The sequence below is a fragment of the Peromyscus californicus genome, unplaced genomic scaffold (genome assembly GCF_007827085.1).
Source record: "Peromyscus californicus insignis strain IS unplaced genomic scaffold, ASM782708v3 Scaffold_3__1_contigs__length_106647218, whole genome shotgun sequence".
Lineage (NCBI taxonomy): Eukaryota > Metazoa > Chordata > Mammalia > Rodentia > Cricetidae > Peromyscus > Peromyscus californicus.
The window spans coordinates 92,935,558-92,959,574 of record NW_026294551.1 but is presented as its reverse complement, the minus strand read 5'-3'; the positions used below and the strand labels follow the sequence as shown (position 1 = coordinate 92,959,574).

At 47.5% G+C, this 24,017-nt stretch overlaps 2 protein-coding genes across 2 annotated transcripts in view; one reads left to right on the top strand and one right to left on the bottom strand.

The window, feature by feature from the left end:
- Positions 1–24,017, top strand: part of Kcnip1 (potassium voltage-gated channel interacting protein 1) — a 378,331-nt gene that overhangs the window by 21,323 nt on the left and 332,991 nt on the right. The gene's annotated exons all lie outside the window — the stretch shown is intronic.
- Positions 3,228–10,970, bottom strand: Kcnmb1 (potassium calcium-activated channel subfamily M regulatory beta subunit 1). Its single transcript, XM_052759018.1, has 4 exons — positions 10,806–10,970; positions 9,304–9,461; positions 7,886–8,057; positions 3,228–4,406 (listed from the first exon to the last, which is right to left on the bottom strand). Exons 2-4 carry the CDS (start codon positions 9,435–9,437, stop codon positions 4,137–4,139), a joined length of 576 nt encoding a protein of 191 aa, XP_052614978.1. The 5' UTR covers positions 9,438–9,461; positions 10,806–10,970; the 3' UTR covers positions 3,228–4,136.

Sequence of the window (24,017 nt, the reverse complement as noted above, 5' to 3'; positions counted from 1 at the left end):
CACAAGATTGCCCTTCACAGTGCATAGGAGGAGAAGACCCGTTTTGAGGATACATGTTTAGTGAGCCTCTAATTTTATTCCATCAGGAGTGCGGGTCGTATGGAATGATGGGGATTATGAGGAACCAAAGTCCCTGTAGCCCACCTTTGACTGCAACTTGGGAGAGGAACAAGCCTGGGGATATATCGCACACTTGATTCACATCCAGTCTGGAGTTTGCTGCTTCCACGTACCTCCACTCCCCATCTCCCAAGCCCCCTTCAGGGAAGCTGGCTGACGACAGTGTATTGTACATCAGTAGGGAGGAGTTGGGTAACCCGGGAAGACCCTGAATTTTGCATTGATCTGACATGCAAACAAATGATCCAAGTGTTTGTAGGTCAGGAGATAACCCATCCACTGACCTTTCTGTAATATCATGAACAGACACAGAGGCAATCCAGAGAACTAAAACCTCCCGTCTGTGTCTCAGTGGCAATCTGAAGTACTCTGAAGAGGACAGCGTTATATTTCCATGGGCATGGTGGGAAGAGACATCATCTTTATCTCTAGATGCACCAACCCAACCCCTAAGCTGTCTGTGCTCAGGACTTACTATACTTTTGAAAAATATTGAAGCTCCAAGGAGTGTTGGTGTGTATTGATCATAGTTATTAGTAGTTGCCATTTTACAAATTAAAACAAGGAACTATAAAATATTTCATTTCAATTTCTTTATTTTAAAGTAATAGTAAATCTATGCATGTTACAAAAACGTTTTATGAAAAATAATTTCATCTTACAAAATTTTATCCAGAGAAATCCCATTGTTTTACATTTTAAAAGATTTATTTTTATTTTTAATTGTGTGTGTGTCTAAGTGTGGGCATGTTGTGCACATGGGTGCAGGTGCCCCTGGAACCCAGAGGTGTTAGATCCCCCCGGAGCTGGAGTTACAGGCAGATATGTGTTGCCTGATGTGGGTGCTGGGAACCAAATCCTGGTCCTCTACAAGGGCAACACACACCCTTAACCACTGAGCCATCTCTCACGCCTCTGCTGTATATTTTTTGAAGGTATCTTTAATGTCTAGTTAACCAAGCAGCTGAGCTCCAATCAATGTTCTATATTTGATTGGCTATGATAGGTATATCTCACTATCTTGATCTGGAACTTCTGACCACATGTGTTTAGGAGAACAAGTAGGAAAAGATGTAATTTCTGTCTCAGTGTCCTTACCGAAGGGTAGTGGCCTCCTGTGTCTCCAGTTGAAGGGCAGCTGCCCTTCACTCTAGGGAAGCTCTCCGTACCTCTGACCTGCATCTGCTGCTTCTCTTTCATCTGCTTGTGAAGGGACCTCAGCTGGAAAGGAACTGGACAGCTTCACTTGTTCAAACAGCATCTTCCCAGATATTTCATGGCATTCAAATTCCTCCAAAAACAAGACGAAATAAAAGGGTACTAGACAGTTTAACCAACCACCTGTTATATCAGTAGTAACTTTGCCACTGGCTGACCTAAGGGGGTTAACAGCAGGAGAACTTGGGCTGAAACTTGTTGGTTTAGAGGGAAACAGAGATTATTTCAGCAAATCACAAAAATTAAGGTTTCTATATTACAGGATTTGAAATGTACACCATTCAGGTTCCTTATCACCCTTAATAATGGCGGTCATAGAACTGAGGACAAAGCAAGAAGACAGACAGCCCCCTGAAGGCAAGCATGTATCAGATTCATCTCTTTGCCCTCCCTGCCTTCCAGCTTTACAGAGAGCAGAGGAAGCTTTTCCCTTGGGAACCTTCAAAAATGGAAGAGACCCACTTTCTTTTAGTCATGGCCTTGGCTAGAGAGCTGAAGCCATCTGAGGCCTGGCACCACTAGGGTGTCTCACAAGGATTCTTTCCACTTCAAATCAGCAGCTCAGGGGTCCTATTGTCTCTGATCTCCATGAGGTGTCTGATTGAGGGGAAAGGCCAGCTGAGGAATAGACCAGGCACACCTCTGCAGGTGTAAGTCGTGGCCTGTGAGGATCAATGCAAAGGTACAGAAAGCACCTGATGCTCATCAGCAGTGACTTATCTGGGATGGGAGAGGGCTCTCTGTCTGTAGGCAGCCGTTGTTGACAAGATCATCTTTCCTGTGCATCTGACTCTGCCACACTCAAATGCCCATTGTTCATACTCAGGTTGGCTACTCAGTTCCACAAGCACAGATAGGTGTGGCTTTGATGGGGGCAGGCCATTCGGCTGACAGGAGGGCAACAGTTTTTCAAAAGAAAATGAAGGTCATCGTGACTAATGCATCAGGCAGGGGAGGCTAGGCATCCCTACATACTGATTCTTCTGGAAGGATGTGTCAGTTTTCTCCTGCTGGAAACCTGCAGAAAGTAACCCCTTAAAGTCAGACTCCTTGTTGGGACACTTGCTTTCTCTTTTTAAATTGAATTTGAAGTGTGTGTGTGTGGGGGGATGATTACAGATTCACATGTAGTTGTAAAACACAATACAGAGAGATACCTGCTACCCATTCATGACTCTCCCCCAGTGGTAGCATCTTGTAAACTATACCACAGTAGCAGAATGTGGGCTTTCCTGAAGTCTCCTGAGACTGTGCTCACCCCCAGACAGAGATGCTCTGGAGAACAATGAGCGGCTTGTCCTTGAAAGGAAGGGCCACAGGTAAGAAACTGGAGGGTAACAGCAGATGTCAGGGCAACCTGAGCAAAATTATCAGATTGGTGGTAAGGATATAATGGTGATGTTCAGGCGCCCATGTGGGGAGAGCATCGAGAAGAGCAGCAGAGGAACATGCTATCTCAGGTCTCATTTCCTGTTCTTGTAAAGCTGATGGTACCAATTGGGGGCCCCCTTCTAACCCTAATCACCTCGTATTAGTATCGTTAACATTCAATGTGTTAAATGTCCAACATCTATGTTTATAGGGGACATGTTGAAATCACCTACAATATGAACTGCAAATTTTCCTCCTAGTAAATGCCATTCTTCCATCCAGGGAGGCTAGCACTGTGTCTTCTCAGCCTGTCTCTAACAGGAGAAACAGCCCCTCAGAGTCTGCCCTTGTCTCCCTGAGGGTGGCCCCCTTTCAACGTTCTCCAAAATAGCAGCTCTGTATTGCTTTTCAGATTAAAATCAACAAAACAGTATATGATCTTCCTATTATTGAAAAATGAAAATAACAAAAATGAACAGGGATAAGGAAGAAAATTAAAATTAACCACCATGCCACAGTTAATATTTTGATGTATTTATTTCCTCAAAGACTTTTGTTATTGTGTGAATATTCTTGGACTCTGTATCAAGAGGTTCTGCCCCATTGCATTCAATCAACTGCAGATTGAAAGTATTTGGGGGAAAATTGCATCTGCAGTGAGCATAGATGGACCCTTTCTCATCATAATTCCCTAAACCATAGAAAATGAAAACCATTTACAGCATTAACATTGTGGTGGGTGTTATTGGTCACCTGGAGATGTTGTGAGGCACATAGAAGGTGTGCAGAAGTCTCCCTCCCTCTCTCTCTCTCTCTCTCTCTCTCTCTCTCTCTCTCTCTCTCTCTCTCTCTCTCTCACACACACACACACACACACACACACACACACACACACACACACACTGCATCACTTTATATTAAGGGATTTTTGGCATCTGAGGGAGTCTCGGAACTAGTTCCTGTGGATATTGAAGGACAGCAGTAATTTTAAATTTCAGAATAATGTGTGACTTAACGTCCTCAACAAAAAGCAATACACTAAGTTGCCCTATAAATGAGAGCTCTTGTTTTTGTGACAATTGAAAGAAGCTGAATTTGGCCAGGGAGAATATCTTGGGAGCGATAGGCAGGCATTTGAGCTAAGAGAGAGAACATAGGAACAGAGGTGACAATATTCATCATCTGGGGCGTATATACCGACATAGTAGTTAACAGACATGAACCAACTGAGGACAGGGAGCAAGGAGCTGTAACTGGCTAGCTCTTTGTCATCCAAAGGCACTGGAAAGCTATTAAACATTCTTGAGTAGGAAATGACTTCGCAAAGATGTTGAACAAACAAAAGAAAAGGAAGAGTGATGAGCAACCCTGCCTGTGACCCCTGCTGTCCCCGATGACTCCCGCGCTGTGGGGCAGAGTAGATTGTTCTACCTCTGAGCTGCCAAGATGGATAGGGACCTGTTGAGCTTCACCATGGCAATAATGAGGAGGCCCCCAGTCAGCAGGAAGGTGGGCCAGAAGAAGGAGAAGAGGAGGACTTGGGGCCCATAGAGGCGCCGATACACAACGGTGGTCTCATTGACTTGGGGTGCAGAGAAGCAGTAGAAAGTCTGGTGCTCATGGAAATTGCCTCTGACCTTCTCCACATCAGCCAGGGCCATCTGGTAGTTGTCCAGGTTGCCAGGGATGTAGGAGCACTGTGGAGGAGAAGCAAGGGAGCTTAGGCTTTCAAATGCTCACTTCAAAGAGGCTCAGAGTGAGGCTTTGGGGTATGAAAAAACACACAAACAAACAAACAAAATGATGGCTTGGGAGTCAGCCCCTGGAGAGCATGGTTGGTATCTGAGTATAGACGGTGGGCCTGGAGCCTCTCAACATGATGCTGTACACCTGGACGCAGGGCTCAATTGGAATCTATTTGCTGTGAAATCTTAGGCAAATTGCTCACCCTCTCTGACCCTTTATGGCTTCATTACTGAGATGGGTTAATAGTGTCACAGCAATGGGCCAGAGAATCATGGCTCACACAAGTGCACACTCTGTATGCACACTCATGCAGGTAACACCGAGGAGGGAGGCTAGGCAGGCAGTGTCAAGTCAGAGGGGAGTGAGCCAGCCACATCCCGAAGGGACGTCGTCACTCCTGTGGACAAGAGACGCCACATCATCCACCGACACATCCAGAGAAGCCAGAAAACCTGATTTTCCTGCAAACCCCCAGGATTTCAAAATCCTGGCTAAAATCCAAAGAGAAGACTCTTTGAAGTCTAATCCTGTGTGAACCAAAGAAAATATGTTGGCAAGCGGGTCTGTGAGAGAATCCAAAGGAAAAAGAGAAAGTGCAGAGAAGAGCTCCAGGCAGGCAGAGCGCGGCATGCATTTAAACTCTGGCACTGATGGTTGCTATTAGGAACCTTCTGGCCCGTTGAGATGAAGAGACCCAGCTGCAAAGCTCTGCAGAGACAGCCCAGAGTGGAGACCTGGCTTTTATCTTCCTGTGCCAGAAGGACTGGGTGCCACCCGTATGAACCTCAAGAGGTACTTTGCAAGGATGGACCTCTCTATAGACCTGCAGGAGAGTACCTCTGGGGTGCCCTTCAGCATAAGCTCCTACCCTGTGGGGTACAGGCACAGGGGAAGTAGAGACAGACATTCAAGGACCATATTCTAGTGAAGTAGTCATGTCCAAGATCAAATATGTAAACCTGAGGCCCAATGGGTAAGTGGTGAACTAGCGTCTTCCCCAGGACTCAGTTACCTCCCAAGCTGCATGCTCCACGTGCACCCAGTCTAGCAGCACAGAGATGCTTCATCGTGGTGCTAATATCAGGGAAACAGGGGAGCTGCAGGCAGGTGCAAGACCCCAGTGAGCCAGGGAGAGCTGAAGCTCCTGGGGAATCTGGTCCTCAGAAGTGTTGGGCACTGTGGAATGTTTAGTAGCAGGACCGTCACTGGGTAACCTTGACCACTGAGCACAGGTTTCTCTGTAGAGCCAGACAGGCCCAGGTTCAACCACGGCTTCCAAGCTGTGTGACCTTGGCATCTGGTACAACCTCTTAAACCTTGTGAAGTCATTTGTAGTGGTGCCTGCCCAGAACCTCCCTGGAGATTAAACTAGGAAACTTACGTAAAGCACTTAGCGAGAGCCCAGATCTTGTAAGTTCAAAAAGTGGAAGAATTATTAATAATAATAGTATTGTGGCTTTACCTGTGAAATTGGAGTAACTGCTGTTTTCCCACTTGAAGCACGAGCTCTGATGTAGGGGTCTGCACCCATCCCAGGGCACCGCTGTGTCTTTTGCCTGATTGCAGCTCCTCTAGAGTCTACATTCTTGATCTGTTTGTCAAGACCCTTGCCAGGAGTTTCCTCTCCAGGCTGAGGCAAGGCCTGGGACCTTTTACCTCTCTCTACCTGCCCCGGTACAACCATCCCTGAGTTACCTGCATGAGCTGAAGTGAAGCAGCCCCTGCCTCTAATCTGAGGCTTCACTCTTGTTAGGATAGGCTGCCAAGAGCTCCTTCCCCTTAGACTGAGGTCCATGGGGGGAGACAGAGAAGGCCGTGGAGGAGGAATGAGAGCCCGGCCTGTCTAGAGGCATACTACCAACCCGGAACATCAGCCAGGCACACATCCCGATGCTGGGCCAGAGAATGAAATGTGTTTGACTGTCCCACAATGCCAGACTGCCCTTCACTCTCTGTTCGTGGTTTGTGGGTGCTGTGGTTTAACAGCCCCCTTTTTCCCTCACTGGAAAAGAAGTAATATACACTGTTCACAACCCCAGCAGGGTTTAAAGTAGCTTCTAGCTTCTCTGGGCTGGCAGCCTCAGGATTAAAAGGCAGCCTCAACCCAGTATGCCAGGAGAATGGCACCATTTCTTATCTTTGAAAATGTTTTTCTCACTTCTGGGATAAATTACGGTTGCTGGATGCCAAAGAAGAAGCATGAACCACTGGTAGGAGCTAACCCTGATAGGCCTCAATGTTCTTGTCCCACACAGTCGTGCCAACAATGGCCACAAGTCTGACTTCTGAGCACTGCCACACCTTGCTTCCACACACCACCACCACCCCAGACACCACACCAGGCACCTTGCCCCTCCATCCCATCAGTCTCAAGTCTAACTGTCAGTATCATGCTTGTGACAGGGCCACACACCTGTCCTGGGAACCGCTGTGGCCCAGCTTCCGTCTGGTAGCTGACCCTACATGGCTGCTGGCTATGTCTTCTCAACATCACTTGAATGGTGACCCTGGGCCTCCAGTAGCTCGTAGCAATAATATCCAAACTTAGACTCATCTGGGGATCTGCACCAACTGGTCTGTACTCAGGGATTCTGCCTCAGTTGGTCCGGTGTAGTACTCTGATTTTGTTAAGTCTAGGCAGTTCTCATACGTAGCCAGAGTTGAGATGCCCCAATTTGTATGCCAATATTAATTCCATAGTTATATGGGAGAGGTTCTCAGGAAACAGACCCTGGTACCCTTCAGCCGCTTCTGACCCCACTCTATCAGGTGGCATTTCTGGAATCAGTCTCCCTATATAAGCTCTCTCCTCTTGAGACCCGTGAGCCTGACTTGGGAAGGCTCAGAGGTTGTTGAATGGGTGGGGGAAGTGAAGGAAAGGGAGGGAGGGCAGGGAACCAGCTCGTTCAGTAGGGAGGGCTTTGATGGTGATTGGCAGGAGGGGGCGCAATTGAGGGAAACACTCTTACATGTTTGTTATGGAGGTTGCTGTAGCTCCAGCTTCCAGGTGGCCCACGGATTCACCCATCTCCGTTCTTGGACTCGGTTGGTGGAAGAAGTAACTACTAACAACTGCTTCTCTTCTCTGAGGGCCCACCATTTGCCAACATGGGACTTTGCACATTTGGACATGGCACCGGACTTCAGTATAGCACTTTTGGGTATGGCACTAGCACCCATTTACAAGAGTGAAAACTGAGACTCCTAGGGCCTCAGTGGCCTTCCCCCAGTTGCACAGCCAATGAGGGGTAAATTTAAACCACTCACGTCTGTCTGATTCCAACACTGAAGGTCTGAGGCTGACTCCACCTCATTCCAGCCATAAGATCCCATTCAGGTCGGTTAATGTACCTTGACTTTAGTGACATGGGCAGCCGGGGACAAGCTCACAGACCTGTCAGGGCTAATATACCCAGCCCCCACTCATTACCTGCTGGTTTTGGTCCCGAGTGTCCTCTGTGTGATACAGCATGGCCCATCTGCCCACAGCTGATACATTGACCCACAGGCATGGGTACTGGAGCACCTTCCTGCCTTCCAACTCATCATGGTCCTTGATGTTGGTTTCAATCAGGTGACAGATAGATTCCTGGGTCCACACACTGGGGAGACAACACACACACAAACACACACACCTCAGAACAAGAGTGACACACACCAACTTAGAATCTCTGTTCACTGAGAGTCTTTGGAGAGGCCCAGGGCTGGCACCTCCATCTGGCTGTGAGCATGGAATGATCTCGGACTGGTTGGCTCTTGGATGTTTTCTACATAGTGGTTCTCTGATCTTGCTACCCACCTCACACCTGAAAACTTTTTAAAAGGCTGAGTCCCACTCTAAGAGAAAGCGGGGCAGAATTTCTCAGGAGCTTGGGCCCAGGCTCTGATTTTCTTTAAAATGCTTGTCACAGGCTTGTGATGAGCAGCCAAGCCTGCTCATCCCCAAGTCACAGGTGTGGGTGACTTTTGGGGGATGGGGACACGCATCACCTGAGACAAGGGCCAAATCGCTTCAGAATCTCTGCCCTTTCTCCTATAAAACGAGGAACTCTATGAGGGGCTTGATGTGGTCAGGGTTGGAAGGTAGCAGCATAGAGTGGAGAGGCACACGACTGCCCAGCAACACCTCGTGTAGGTGACACTCTGGCCTGGCATGACTGTGGCATTGTAAAGCATGAATGCGGAGCAGGCCCAGGAGAGGCCAACTCCTAAGCAAATGGACTGTGACTTCACCCCCTGTGTCCTGTGGGAGAACCACTGTTAGAAAGGAGAGGGTTGTCAGGAGCCAGAATAGGCCCAGAGGCCTCCCTCAGCAAATGGTGGGCTGAGAGAGCACTGCGAGTCTGTTCCAAAGACGACAGCCGTCAGGAACTCCACGGCTCTTCTTTAAAAGCTGGAAGGACGGCATGCTGGGGAGAGAGGCATGAGGGTGTGGAGCACTCTCCAAGATTTCTGCCTAGAGTTTGGGGCAACAGATGTGAGCTCAGTACAGAGATTCCCCACTTACTGGAAAAACACAGACGCAGAGAGGCATGCTCCCCAAAGAGAGAACTCCCGTCTCAGAGTCATTTATGCAGACTGCTGCCAATCTGTCATTCCAGTTCTCCCCTGAAGATCACACTCTCACTGAAGAGCTGTTTTTTATGACAAAGGGCATCTGCACCTGACATCACCAGGTCCCAGACCAGCAGGACTCTCAACAGTCTTCTTCTCCAGCATTGGAACCCCTAAGCTTAAGGATGAGGGATGCCGGGTCTATCCAGCCTGCTGTGAGGGGTCAAGGGCAGGGCAGGTAGAAGGATGGGGTTCCTAGGCCTGTGGGGATCCAGGAAGTGGGGGGATCCATACCTTTTCTGGTAGAGGGGCAGCACAGTGGTACCCAGGATGTAGTAGGTGATGGCCGCACACACTACCATTGTCACTCCCAGGCAGAGGGCTCGTGTCTCTCCACGCTTCTGGGCCATCACCAGCTTCTTCCCCATGGCCACCGGGGACAGCAGTCATTTCTAGGACCATGGATGCAAAGAGAAATGAGACCCACCCAGTTGATAGTCCATAGAAAAGAGGTGTAGTAAGAGAGGATGTGATCAAATACCAATATCGCTCTTATTATGCATGGAGCGTTGCAACTTCCACAGGGCTGTGACCTCACAGGGGCCCCACCCTGGCCCCAGGCCTTCTGGTAACAGCCTGTGATTAGTTTTTCAATACCCAGAATCCATTATCAGCAATTATCTCTCTGAGAAGCTGGCACACTTGCCAGGAATTCCCCTGTGGCATGCCAGCTTCCTCCAGGGAGCCCTCCTAGACTGCTGGGCATTCCCAAGACCAGTGACAGTAGGAGCCTGGTGAAGGCTAGCGCATGGAAGCTCAGAAGGGCAGAAAAGGGAAATATCTGTTCCAGAGTGTCCCAGCTCCTGCGACATGTCCCAGTCCCACCTGCCTGAGATGTCCTGACGGCTCTCCAGCCCCATGGAGTAAGTTCTAAAAGAAACAGCAGCTCCTGTGCTCAGTCATGGATTCTGTTTAAATGGAAAACAGAGGTGGGACTCTGGGATAGAGTAGGCTTAATGAGGCTCTCCCGCAGGAAGAAGGACGTGAACCTTTGATATCCCCTGTGGCCTAGACAGGAAGAAATGGGTTATTGTGATAAAAGAAGAGATTTCGGTTAGACTATAAGGAGACAGACAGACTGGTTGTGAGAGGTTAAGTGTCTCGAGACTCCTTCGATGGAACTTTCTGTGTAGAAAAGTCGCCCTAGGTCTGGGCTGGATTTAGGAAAGTTGGAAAAGGGTTAAGAGTCTTGTGTGGTTTTACCAATGGGGTGACAACCTCTTCCTTAGAAGGACTGGGAGTAGAAGGTGTAGGGACTTGGGGGAGTGTAGAGAAGAGAGGGTCTGAGGTCATCAGACAGGAGATCAAGTCCTGGCTTTGCTGCTTAGCAACCACGTGACTGTAAAACAAGCCAAGAAAAATAGTACCCACGTCAGGGAGCTACCAATACCGTCAAGCATCACAAATTTGCTACAATGGAAGCCCTTCATAAACAGTAGCTATCATTAACTGGAGAGTCGAAAAAGCGTGGAGCACTCTGCCAGGCCTATCTATTGTTGTCCCTCTACTAATGACAAGTGACAAGGCTGGTCCCGATCTCCAGGCTGGCCACTGAAGTGACTCCCAGACCCAGGTCAACATGCCCGCTCTCTGGTGCCATAACTCTGATGGGCAGCAGGGCAGGTAGGGTTTCTACCACCCTGTCTGTGCCACTGTAGGCTGCTGTCTCCCACTGTTACCCCGCAGCATCGACCTCCCAGAAGCCCTTCCCAAGCTCTCTGGGATGCAGTACTCACAGTTCCCCGGGTCTCCACCAGCAGATGGTTTCTTTCTATCCGGCCCCCACCCCCATGCCACGTCGTCAGGCTTTAGCAGGAAGTTTGGTCTCCTGGTTGGTCTCCAGGGAAGCAGTCTTCAGTCCCATCTGGGTCGAGTCTCCATGCCCAAACATGGTCAAGTCTGAGCACACAGCTTGCCTCTGGACAAAAACTCCACAAGCAGGTACCTAGCCCTGAAGCCCTGTTGGGGATTCTGCCCCTGCATTTCCCAGAGTCTCCTGGGAAACATGTCAAACAGCAAAACCCATTGCCCCCCTCATAAGACCATCCTTATATATACGGGAATGTTTCTTCTACACTCCATCTCTTGGGCTGGCAGAGAAGCTAGGAATAGGAAATGATTTTCCTTGTGTGGGGCAGGGGAGGGAGGTATAGGGGTTGGGCTTGTCACCAACCCTGGTATATCCAACCCAGAGTAGCCACGGCCTCCTGCCTTTGTCACTGACATCCTGTGTGACTCTGAACAAGTCATGGCACCTCTCAGGCCTCTGTTTTCTCACTTCAATCATTAGCATTCTGAAAACTTAACTTTGTTCAGGATTGTGGTGAAGTTAGAGATGGCAGAGTCCAGAGAAGGAAGGACACATTTTAAAGACCACTGGTACTGAGGTTGGGAGCAGTGGGCCCCCCCAGCTGCTTCCAGCAGATCATCCAGGTCCAGGGACAGTGCCCTGTTAGAGACCTCCCACAGACTGACTTTGTCTTAGGCAGTTGGTAGATAGTTGTTGCAACCAATAAGACAGCTGAATATTGGTACTGGGGGCAAACCTGCCTCTGCACTCCAGGTTCTCGTGAACTAAAGAGAGGAGTTTAGAGTTTAAGGTTGAGGGTAGCACACACCTTTAATCCCAGCACTCAGAAGGCAGAGGCAGGTGGATCTCTGTGAGTTCAAGGCCAGCCTGGTCTACAGAGTGAGTTCCAGAATAGCCAAGACTACACAAACAAACCCTACCTCAAAATTTTTTTTTTTAAAAAAAAGGAGAGTTGAAAAAGCAAGAAAAACAAGACACACACACACACACACACACACACACACACACACACACACACACACACGCATGCACGCACGCACGCACGCACACACACACACCATGGTACCCTGATAGGCATCCACATGAGATTGAGGCCTGCAGACTTGATGCCCAGCCCATAGTTTCTCTACTTGATGGGCAGAGCAAAATTAGAAGCTAGCCCCTCGCAGTGACAAATCACAGCCATCCCTGCCCAACAAGGGGATGCTCCAACACCTCACATCACACCCCTGATATGTTCCCAGACACCTGAAGTTATAGAAGTCACCTCTGGTGTCCCTAATCCCAGAGCACTGTTTGCAGTTTAGATATTCCTGTCCAGTGAGTGCTCCCGAACCTCTCACAGAAGCCTGCTTCTGGTGAAGCAGGTGGCTTGAAGCCCAGAAGGTGGCTTGAGGCCCAGAAGGAAAGCTGTCACGCAGGGCTCCTTGATATTCTAGTGGTGAGCACTATCCCCTTTCCATTTCCTCAATGACTCTAAGAGAGCCAGTTGTCTATTTCATGGGCCTCAGAGAAATGGAGATTTGTTTGTGTGTGTGTGTGTGTGTGTGTGTGTGTGTGTGTGTGTGTGTGTGTGCATGTGTGTGGTATATATGTGTGGTGTATGTATTATGTGTGTATAGTATGTGTGTATGTGTGTGTGTGGTATATTTATACATGTGTGCATGCATGGAGACTGAAGGGGGACACTGGGCGCTCTGCTCCATCATGCCCCACCTTATAAAGGATCTTTCACTGAACCTAGAGCTAGGAGGATAGGCAGCCATTTTCCAGCAACCCCATTCCCCTGCTGCTTACAGTGCTGGGTTTGCAGGCATGCACCCAGCTATGCTCAACTTTTTACGTGGGTACTGGGGATTTGAACTCAGTCCTCATGCAGGTGAGGATTCTTACCCACCCAGCCCCACAGACAGGGATCTCTTAAAGCATAGGGGACAGGAAAATTGACAATGAAGAAGAAATATGAATCTGAGATAAGTCCTTAGGAGAAGATTTTCCAATGATGGGCCATGGTCCCTTCAAGGACCAGAAGCTTTCTCCTGGGACATACAAAGTAATTTAGAAACTCTTTCTCCTTTTGGGAGAGAGCTATGGGCAATAGATGGTTCTTTATGAATGTGAGCAAAGGGTCTATTAATAATCCGCTTAATGGCGAGGGAAGTTTACACAATTGGAATTTATAAACACTGATGAGGTTCCCAGTGATTTTTTTTCCCTTTTGGAAGATGGAATGAATCAGGGACAGCACCTGCTGCAGTCAACTGAGCAACAACCAGAATGCACAGGCAAGCCTCGCTCTCCCTCCAGGATAAGCTAGTGAAAATCTTGGATCATGGCTGAATATGGGAGGGTTAGGGTTAACCTGTGTGACAGGCAGCCACACGTGAAGGAGACAAGGGTGCCATACCTGGAAAATTTGATGATTCCTGGAATGTCAGTTTGGTGTTTTGATAGAAAATGGCTCCCATAAGGAGTAGCACTATTAGGAGGTGTGGCCTTGTTGGAGGAACTGTGTCACTGTGGGGGTGGGCTTTGAGGTCTCCTATGCTCAAGCTACACCCAGTGTCATAGTCCACTTCCTGTTGCCTGTGGATTAAGATGTAGAACCCTCAGCTCCTTCTCCAGCACCAGGTCTATCTGCATGCTGCCATGCTTCTCACCATGACAGTAACTGACTAAACCTCTGAAACTGTAAGCCAGCCCAAATTAAATGTTTTCCTTTATAAGAGTTGCCGTAGTCATGATGTCTGTTCACAGCAATAAAACTCTAAGACAGTCAGAAATCAATGAAAACCTCCAACTTTATCCTTCCAACAACCTCTGTAATAGTAAGTATGAGGCTCACAGTGGTACTCTGAGGTAGAGGCTTTCTACCCATTTTATAGGGATGTAGCTGAGGTTCATTGGTTTACTTTGCCCAAGGCAAGCCACCTGGAGCTTTGTTCTATCCATCTCCAGGAGTGAGGTCATTGCACCATCTGCCCTGTGTAACTTTTGAGGAACGGGAGCTCATCTAAGAACCTGGAACATAGTGTTGAAATTGTATGTTTTAGAGACAGCCCATATACCATCCATGCTCTCCACAGAGCAACACTCATGGCTCTCCTTTAGCCTGGGTGGATCTCTATAACTGCCCACCCAGACAACAGAATATGCTGGTGGGGACACTGATCACCAAGGCTAAGTTTTGCTTAGGGCTCCAGCATCCACTGGGCACCTTCTCTTGGAACACTCCTCTTGGAAACAGCCTCCGTACCACAGGAAGCTGAATACAGGTTACAGGCAGTTAGCATTTCTTTCCAGACATGAGAGTGATCACACCCACAGAGGGTTCCAGTCCTAAGCTGGAAAGGATTCAAGCCTCCTAGCTGGGAGCCTTGGACCACAGAGCAGGAACAAACTAACCCTCTGGCTCTCTGAACTCCAAATCATCTACAAATCCAAGAAGAGAAAATGAAAGGTTCATGTCCTGGGGTGTGCTTTGAGGTGATCTGTTGCACAGCTGTCGTAACAAGCACACGGTAAGTGACTTTAAATGGGGTGGTCCCTGTTGCTGGTGGTGGCGGAAGGATCCAGCCGGCAGGAATCAAAACCCGAGATTGATTGTATCGAGTGGCAATTCGGAGCTTAGAAACATCAGATCCACCCTCCCATCCGCTCACATTGCTGAACAGTTGGAACCAAAGGGCAGCCAAGAGAGGGTGTTTATATTTACTGAGCATCTACAATGTACCATGGCACAGGCTATTATTAGTCAGCTTTCTGTGGCTGGTAGCCATGACTCTTGTGTTCAGAGGTTTCGGCTCTGGCAGACCGGCTATATGGCCTCAGGACTGTAGTAAGGAAGAACACTGTGAAGAGAGGAGCATGTGGTGGAGGGGGCTGCTCACTTTGTGAGGGACAGGATACAAACAGAGAAAGAGTTCAGGAGCACGTGGAAGATACACCCTTGAAAATCACACTCCCAGTGACCTGCTTTCTCCCACAAGGCTTCCTAACATTTCTACCACCTTCCAGTAGTGCCATCTGCTGGTGCCCAAGCCTTGTAACCATGACAGATATTGACTAATCCAATCAGAGCACAAACCTGTATGGATCACGGTCCTCCCTTATCAGAGGGTCTGCTATTTGCTGTTTCAGTGTTCCATGTTTAACCATGGTCAGAAAATATTTAATAGAATGTTCATAAGTTTTAAAAACTTTAATTATGGTATACTGTTTTAATGACTAGTAGTTATTATCTCTTACTGTGCCTAATTTATAAATTTAACTTTGTCATAGGAGTGCCTGTAGAGAGAAACCCATTCTACATGGGGTTTGGTGGTCTCTGTGGTTTCAGGCGTCCAAGAAAAGTCTTGCAAAGTACACAAATACACATTCATTCCTCTCAGCAATCTCCACAAAGGCCTGTGTTTTCTGTCAACACAGAAAACCAGGGATTTTTCCAGGGCCATGCCCCAGCATGGGCTGTAATGGACCCTGGATATGAATCTGTGCCCACTGATTCCACAGCCCCTCTTTCACCCATGACTTCCATGGGAGCAGTTGCCAAGAGGATCAGTGTGTCTCTCTGGCTGTGGTTCCTTCCTAATGCTGTGACCCTTTAATACAGTTCCTTATGTTGTGGTGATCCCCAATCATAAAATTATTTTTATCGCTACTTTATAACTGTAATTTTGATACTGGTATGAATCACAATGTAAATATCTGATGTGCAGGGTATCTGATATTTGAACCCCATGAGAGGGCCATTTGACCTCACCAGGGGTCGCAATCCACAGGTTGAGAAACACTGCTCTGTGGTATCTACTGCAGCTGAGCTACAGCCCCCCCTCAGTCCCCCACAGTCCCTTTTCCAACTTGGCATCTGCTTATTTATGTAAGTGTCTTTGAATCAGCATCTAGTTTCCACCAACCTTGGCGAACGAGTCCCATAAACCAGCCAGGTGTCGAGTCTCTGCCCAGTGTGTATCATTTTCTGAATGTGGCAGGTGGAATGAATCAGTGGCCCCGGGATAGACAGCTCAGTGCCCACTGTGCCTAGACAAATATGATCAGCCTTATCCTTTGTAGGAGGTCAGCTTGTTAAAACTACAAGAGAAAGAAAGAAAAAAGAAAAGGAAAAGAAAAAAAAGGGAAATGATGTACTCAAAAGAGAGCACAGTGATCTCCCCTTAACCATGGTTTTGGTCTTGGCAGCTTTGCTTCCCCATGGTCAACAGCAGTCTGAAAGTATAACATGGAAAATTCCAGAGGTAAATAATTCATAAGTTTTAAATTACTTTCATTGCCTTACATCATCATATTGTTCTATGTTATTGTTAGTTATGGTTACTTTTTTCTGCACCTAATTTACAAATTAAACTTTGTCATAGATATGTGTATATAGAAAACATTATAGTATGTGTAGAATTTGGTACTGCTTGCCATTGCAGACATCCACTGGGGTCTTGCAATTCATTCTCCACAAATAAGGGCAATTACTGCAAAAAACAAACACAGAGGAAATAAGTTGGGGAGAATGTTTATAGCATTAGAAAGACAAAATACCACAACAGCAAAATTAAATGTCAGTATGAGAATTAAACATCATGAAAAGGCATGGCAAATAGCCTGATGTGGTCACTCCCAAGGAGGAGGAACCTCTTTTTTATGCCTCGTTTAACCACATATCCCTCGGCCCATTTTCCTTCCTTCATGACCAGATGTTTTAGCTTGCAATGCTGTTAACACAATATTGTTCAACACCTGGAATGCCCTCTTGGAGACAGGCAGAGCATGGCCAAAGCTCAGGTAGTCTGACTGTGTAGCAACGGCTGCCCCTTGTTACAAAATCACCTGTCTTTGTGGAAAAGCTGGACAGCAAAGAGTGCAGGAAGAAGCCCAGACATAACGGCAATCTCTAGATGGCACATGCCCATCCATACTCGTATGAAGGACTCACGTGCCCTCTCCTCCAATGGCGAGCACTTTGCCTAACTTCTTTCTTCAGGTAGTGTCACATTAACCTATACGCATCCTCCATCATCATGTCTCCACCAGAGCACAAACTCACTAAGACCAGGGACTGTCACTTTTCTTATTCTGTATCAGATCTTGAGCTCCTAGAAAAATATACCCAGAACCCTGGAGCTTTGAGCGGCAGTGGTCATTTGATTGGAGAAAATCCTCTTGTTTCATGTCACAGAATATTGTCATCACTTTTGTGTATGTACCAAAAGCATCCTCCTGAAGAGGTTGCACAGTTTCCGTTATGTGACTAGCCCAGGACAGGCATCATCCACGCTGGGTTGGCGGATGTTTAAGGACTGTAGGAGTTGACAGCAGCAATTTAAGGAAGGTTCTGTTTTGGCTCACAGTTTGAGAGATTACAGTCCATTGCAGTGGAATAGGTGTGGCATCAGGAGCACCAGGCAGCTGGTCACATAGTGTCCTCAGTCAAGAATTGGAGAGAGATGCATGCTGGTGCTCAGTTTACCTGTTTTATTCAGTCTGAGACCCTAGGCTACAGAATATATTAAGGGTGGGTCTTCCCTCCTCAATTTCTCGTAGTATGTTACTATGGTGATTCTAAATACAGTCAAATTAACCACGAAGATTAATCATCCTGGGAACAATGGTGTTTTCTTTCTTGTTAGTGTCTATTGTATGAAGCAGGCTTGTTTCACCCTATACACCCAGGCCATGCTCATCATTTGATGAGTACAAGTACAATGGATTTATAAGATTTCATTTCAGGGTCCAACTCAGTGATAGAAATGAAAATACCATAGAGGTATAAGAAGTCAAAACAGTGGTATCTTAGCCCATTTTTGGATGTTCTAACAAAGCCCCTGAGGGTGGGAAGTTATAAAGAAGGGATGCATATCTCCGGATGCTGGAAGCCGAAGACTGGATGTCCTTATCTATCAGTCTCTGGCGAGGGTCTCCTTGTCTGTATTATAACATGGTGAACAGCATCATAACAGCAGCAAGGGGGGAGGGGAAGAGAGAGAGAGAGAGAGAGAGAGAGAGAGAGAGAGAGAGAGAGAGAGAGAGAGAGAGAATCATATAGACAGACAGGAAGCCAGAGAAGTTCTGGGGCCAGGCTTACTTTTTTTTATATATAATGGCCTGCCTTTGTGAGGTCTGAGGTTTGTAGGGAAAAACATTAGTCTCTTTCCACAGTGCGGCCCCTGGTGACTTAATAACCTCCCACTAGGCTCTACCGCCTACAAACTCCACCACCTTGGCATCCGCACTGAGGACTAGGCTTCCAGTGCCCTTGAGGGAACACGTTGAAAGCATATACAAGTTACAGCAGATGAGACCTGAACAAAATAAGTAAATAAAAAGGAGGACATGCCTGCTCCTAAGGGGTTGAGGCTTTTATTAAACATGTAAGGAAGAATACAGTAGACACAGAGACATCTGGGAGAATCCAGAGTGGACATGACCAGACTACTAAGCTGAGCCATGTGAGGTGAAGGAGGATGGAGAGGAGAAAGCCAGGAGACCAGTAGACATAGAGGCCAAAAGATAAAAGGGCCGGCGTAGACAAAATGGCTGGATTACATAGGGAAGAGCAGCTAGGGGAAGGGCAGCCCAGTCCTTGGGCTGGAGAAATTTAGGGTAGGGGGCAGGGTATGCCAGCCAGGAGCACCCTGTAATGGGTAGGGACTGAGAGATGCTGGGAGGACCCGGCAGCCAGAGTCTGCCTTGATGTTAATAGACGTCTCATTAGCCATTTGTCCCAATTTGAGACCCAAGAGGACCTTTCTAGCCCTGCCCCAGTTTGACCTGGGCCAGAGTGGGCAGGGCATGAATTTGCTAGAAACTGAGGGAATTCATCTGTCATGATGGCTTGTGGGGCTCAAAACACAAGCAATGCCACACTGGGGCTGAGACAACCAAGTGGTTCTTTCCAATTCTGCTCCGCGGTTGCCTCAGGCAGTGTCTCCCATTGACGGGGAACCCTCCTCATCCCTGAAACTAGCCACTACCGTGGTAAAGGCCGGAGACTCCCACATCAGGCAGGGCTGGTGTGCTGCAGCTGAATCTTGCTGATCCCTTGAGAGCCTTTGCGAGGCAGTGTTGGAGTCCGACAGATCATCAGGAGCTGGAAATCTAGGGCAGGGAGAATTTCTACCTTTACAGCATGGAAATACACAAACAGCACAGACCGAAGCCATTTCCTTCCTCTTTTCTTTTTCCTGTCCTTAAAGAGCTGGTTCATCCTCACACCACTTGATACACTTGGTCTTGATCTTGATACACACCATGAGTTGATATGGTCTAGGGGCAACTCTGAGGCTGATGTGGAGGGAAACAGAGCAACCTACATGCTGGTCAGGCTGGCACAGGAGATGGGGGAGGGAGAGCTAAGTCAAGATTTAACAGGAGGCTCTTGAGAGGGGATGCCATCTCCCTCAGGGGGAAACTTGGGAATAACTGCCTCACCTTACCTTCCTGGGGCTGTTCTCTATCTCACCTGTTCCCTGAGTTAGCTGTTCCTGGGACTCCTTTTCCAATCACTTGACCCTACTCGCTGGATATAACTGGCAAGTAGACAGCAGCTTTCTCCTGTGGCCCCTCTGCTTAACTTCCAGGGCTGAGAGACTGTTGGGGTGTGGAGCAGGTCTGCAGGGCACACACATCTAACAGCCAGACTCCCCTGTGAGCTTCAGCAGCATGAAAACCTACAAGCAGGATGGATCAAAGAGTCTGAGCCCATGGGGAATCTGCAACCCCCAGAGACAGGGGTAAAGGCGGAGAGCTCTGCAGGCTTGCATATCAATATTAAAGTTACTCCTTTGTAACCTCGGGTGGATGAGAGCTGAGAAAACCTAGGTTACATAGCCAGGGCTTCAATGCTATCTGAATTATGTGTTTACACGTTCTAGGTTATTTGTCTATAATAAAGACCAGGCCGACAAAGATTCTAGGACAAAGGGTTTCTACCATCTTCAGATTATGGCTTGTACCACGCATCTTTTTCAATATATTTCTACCAATTATGGCCTCATAGCATGGATGTGAGATGGGCCGATACCACATATCTTTGTCACAATAGTGGCCTCTGTACCTTCCGGTTCTGCATCCAGGGACCCAGGCTGATCAGAAATATTTGGGGGTCTGGGGAGAAATCCTGTATATGCACTTTGCATGGACAGACTTGTTTCTTGTCACTATTCCCTAGTCCTGTAGTGTGACACACTGGCAGAGCATATGCAATGTGCAATAGGAGCCATGCAGGAAGGAAGCAGGGCTGTTGTGTAAGAGGACTGTGAGCATCTGAAAATTTGGCTATCCGTGGGTCCTGGAGCTAATCCGGCACAGACACTGAAGGATGGCTGTACTTGACACTGTTGAGTTTAGAAGAATGACAGCTATTTCACGCCAGCTTTAACTTGCTTTCTTTAAGCTACTGGCACCCATCTCTCATCTGCATATCAATAGAAAAATGTTTCATTTGTCTCCAAATTTCCTTTTTTAAAGGTTCAAAGGAAGAAAACCCCTAAAGACAGTCTCCTCACCCTCTGCCACCCAGCAGGCCACTTTTCAGACATTCATTATCTACTCGTGGAATGCCAGCCCTGGGCAGGTCCTTCAAGAGCATGCGGGCTGACAGCTTCCTCTGTTTGTAGTGTTTGCATTCAAAGCTAACAGGTGCACATTCCAGGGAATTTGATAAACATAGAACAAAAAGAAGAATATAAAAGTTAATCAAGTCCAATCAAGGAAACCATTGTCAATATCAGTGGGTTATGTTCTAAAGATACAAAGCCTTTCTAGAAACAAGTTCAGGAATGTATTGTATAAAGTAGACTGCATAATTGTAAATGTGTTCTCGGTTTAGATAGAGACACATTCGTGCAATACTATCTTACAAAATAGTATTTCATGCTTCTGGAAAATTCCACTTTCTGTGTGTGCATACAGTATTCTGTTGTTTTCGTCTTGTGAGACATTTTGACTGTTTTTGGAGTTTTACTGATACAGATTACTCTTCAGTGGCAATCTTAGAATGTCAGGCAGTCTCTTTGACCATTTCCCTCCAATAGACTCCTAACAGCAGGGATTGGGGGCAAAGACTCTTGTTTCTAAAAGGGTGCTGGGCCCTTGTCTTTTTCTGTAAGTACAGGGTCCAATAAGACACACACACTACTCTACCAGTGATCTAACGGAGCCCAGAGAGAATGGAGTGATTCAATGCCACTCGACTTTGAAGCATGGATTGGAACTCAGGCCTGACTCTGCAGTCTCTTGGGAGTGTCAGAAGCCAGCGGGGACCCCAGGCCTCCTGACTCCTAGACTGTGTTCTCACTTCTCCTCTGTAGATTCTTCTGCGAGAGAACTCAGTCTCTGAGCATTAACATGTATGGCAGGCGCTTCCCCGAATGAACACCTGGACTGAGGCACCTCACTCAATCCAACCCCACGAAGTCAGTTCTTCAACAGTCCTCCTTTTAGAGATGGGGATACTGAGGCAGAGACAAAGCCTTTCTGATGGCATAGCTGGTGGAACAAAGAACTCCTGGCCCTTGCTGTCTTAGAACTCCAGTAGGACATTCTTTGTGCAAACTTGCTGTGGACACAAGCTTTCCAACACAGTAGCCACCGGGCACACACCAGAGCCTTGAAATGTGCAGAGGAGAGGAATAGATTTCATTTTAATTAATCACAATGGAAGCAACCACCTGTGGCTACTGACTGAGACAGACTCTTCTCAAGCGAGTCCTTGGAGCCTCACTGGACCTCTGTCTGAAGTAGGATTCAGCTGGCCTGATAGTTTTCACCAAGCTTTGAACCAGGCTCTGTGCCCCAGGGCCATCTCCCGGGCGGGCAGTGCCAACCTGCTTCCCAGGATGATCAAAAGAGACACTCCAGGGAGAGACTTTTTAATCCCTTTTGTTACACATTAATGAAAACTTCTGTCTGTGATCCGTAAGTAATAAAAATCACTCAGCAAGCTCAAGCTCTCGCCCCCTTTCCCTCATCATAAACACCGTTCTGACTTCCCTGAACACTTCCCTGGGGGTTCACAAAGACAACTTGAGTCCTGCCTTCTCTCTGGGACCCTCTCTAAGGAGGCCAGTGGGTAGGTATTGGAATCTGTTTATTGAAAGCCGTCATTTCCTGAGTGCCTTCCTCATGCCAGGCACCATGCCAGGCCCAGCACACTCCTCACTGTAGCACTAGAGCAGATGACCACACACCAAGAGACTTAACCACAGAGAAGATTCCCCTCTTCGGTCTACAGGCTGAAAGCCGCTACCACGGTGTGAGAGTGGTCCTGAGCTCCTCTGGGCGCTGGAGGGTCCTTCCTGCCTCTTCCAGCTTCTGGTGGCTCCTATGCTTCCTTGACTGGTGTCTGCATCGCTTCAACCAGCATCTCCATCTTCTCAGAGCTTTCTCCTCTCTGTCAGTGTCTTCTACCTGTGAGTCTCTTCCACAGACACACAGCATGAGTCTAAGGTCCACCCAGGTAACCCTAGATGAACTCAAAGGGTGAAGGCTCTGGCCCAATGGTACAATGCTTGTCTAGCATGCAAAGACCTGGGTTCAATTCTCATCACAGAAGAAAAAAAACACTCAAACTCCCTAATTATATCGGATGACAGAATACACGAAGGCTCATGGCTTTGGATGTGACATGCCTTTGAAGGGCCACCATTCAAGCCACTGTAGTCACCTTATTTAATCTAGGTTCCAATCCCAGGCTAGAGGTGATTTAACCAGATCAACAAACCACTGCAACCACCCCCTAATTTCTTGGCTTTGCCCAGTTGCCCTGCATATCTCACTCCTTCAAAGTCCAGGACAGAGAGTCCAGCTTAAGGGTCTCCCTTCCAGAGGAGGAACCAAATTCCTTCTGTCTTGTACCTCCTGTATGGTGTGGCCTTGAGGTCACTCTGGAGCTATCCAGCAGTTGAGTTGAGTCAAGAGAGTCAGAGGAAGAATGTGGGTGATTAAAGGTTTGACACACGCATTGGCCTTCAAGTAGGAGTCGGTACTTATTTTCATGTACCCTTGGTAGGCCCTGGTCACGTGATCCCATCTAGTTCCAAGGGGAACTGGGAAATGTAGGCCCTAGATTTGACAGTTGTTTCTCAGCACGACTGGCACTTTTAAATGTTTCAAGGAAAAAGTGTCAACTTTCATTGGCCAGCCAGCCACGGTTGCATTCACCCGTTTCTTCCTCATGCCTATAATTCATTCTTTCATTCTTTTATTTTTAGAAAAGAAACTGCAGATCCAGAAAAGTTAAATGATTTGACTAAGGCCACTGAGCATATCCCATGGGCTGGAATCCCAGACTGAACAAAAAGAGAAAACAGAGGAAGCCAGCTGAGCTCTCGCACTCTGTTTCCTAATCAGCACCAAGGGCCAGGTGGCTTCTACTGCTATGATGGATTGCTGGGGGTGTCTTTCTGTATGCGGTGACTATGTTGCTCTGATTGATTGATAAATAAAACGCTGATTGGCCAGTAGCCAGGCACGAAGTATAGTATAGGTGGGATAAGAGAGAGGAGAATTCTGGGAGGTGGAAAGGTGAGTCAGGAGATGCTGCCACCTGCTGCCATGAGAAGTAAGATGTAAAGATACCAGTAAGCCATGAGCCATGTGGCAAGGTACAGATTTATAGAAATGGGTTAATTTAAGATATAAGAACTACATAGCAAGAAGCCTGCCACAGCCATACAGTTTATAAGTAATATAAGTCTCTGTGTGTTTACTTGGGTCTGAGCAGCTGCAGGAGCTGGGTGGACATAGAAAAACTCTAGCTACAATGGACATAGACTGTATCCCTATGAATTGTGAGTCAAAATAACCCTTTCCCTCCTTAAGTTGTCTCTTGTCAATCATCTGGTCTTAGCAACAAGAAGAGTAACTAGGGACCAGAGAAGTGGCTCCACAGTGGAGAGGGCTTGTGGCTCTTGAAGAGGACCCACCCAAGTCCTGTTCCCACATGCACATGAGGTGGCTCACAGCAGCCTGAAACTCCAACTCCAGGAGGTCTGGCACCCTCTTCTGGTCTCTGAGGATACCTACCCTCATGTGGGCATTTATGTATGCAAACATGCAAGCATACACATACATAAAAATAAAATAAATGTTTTAATGTTTTATTAATCCTTTGAGAATTTCATACAAT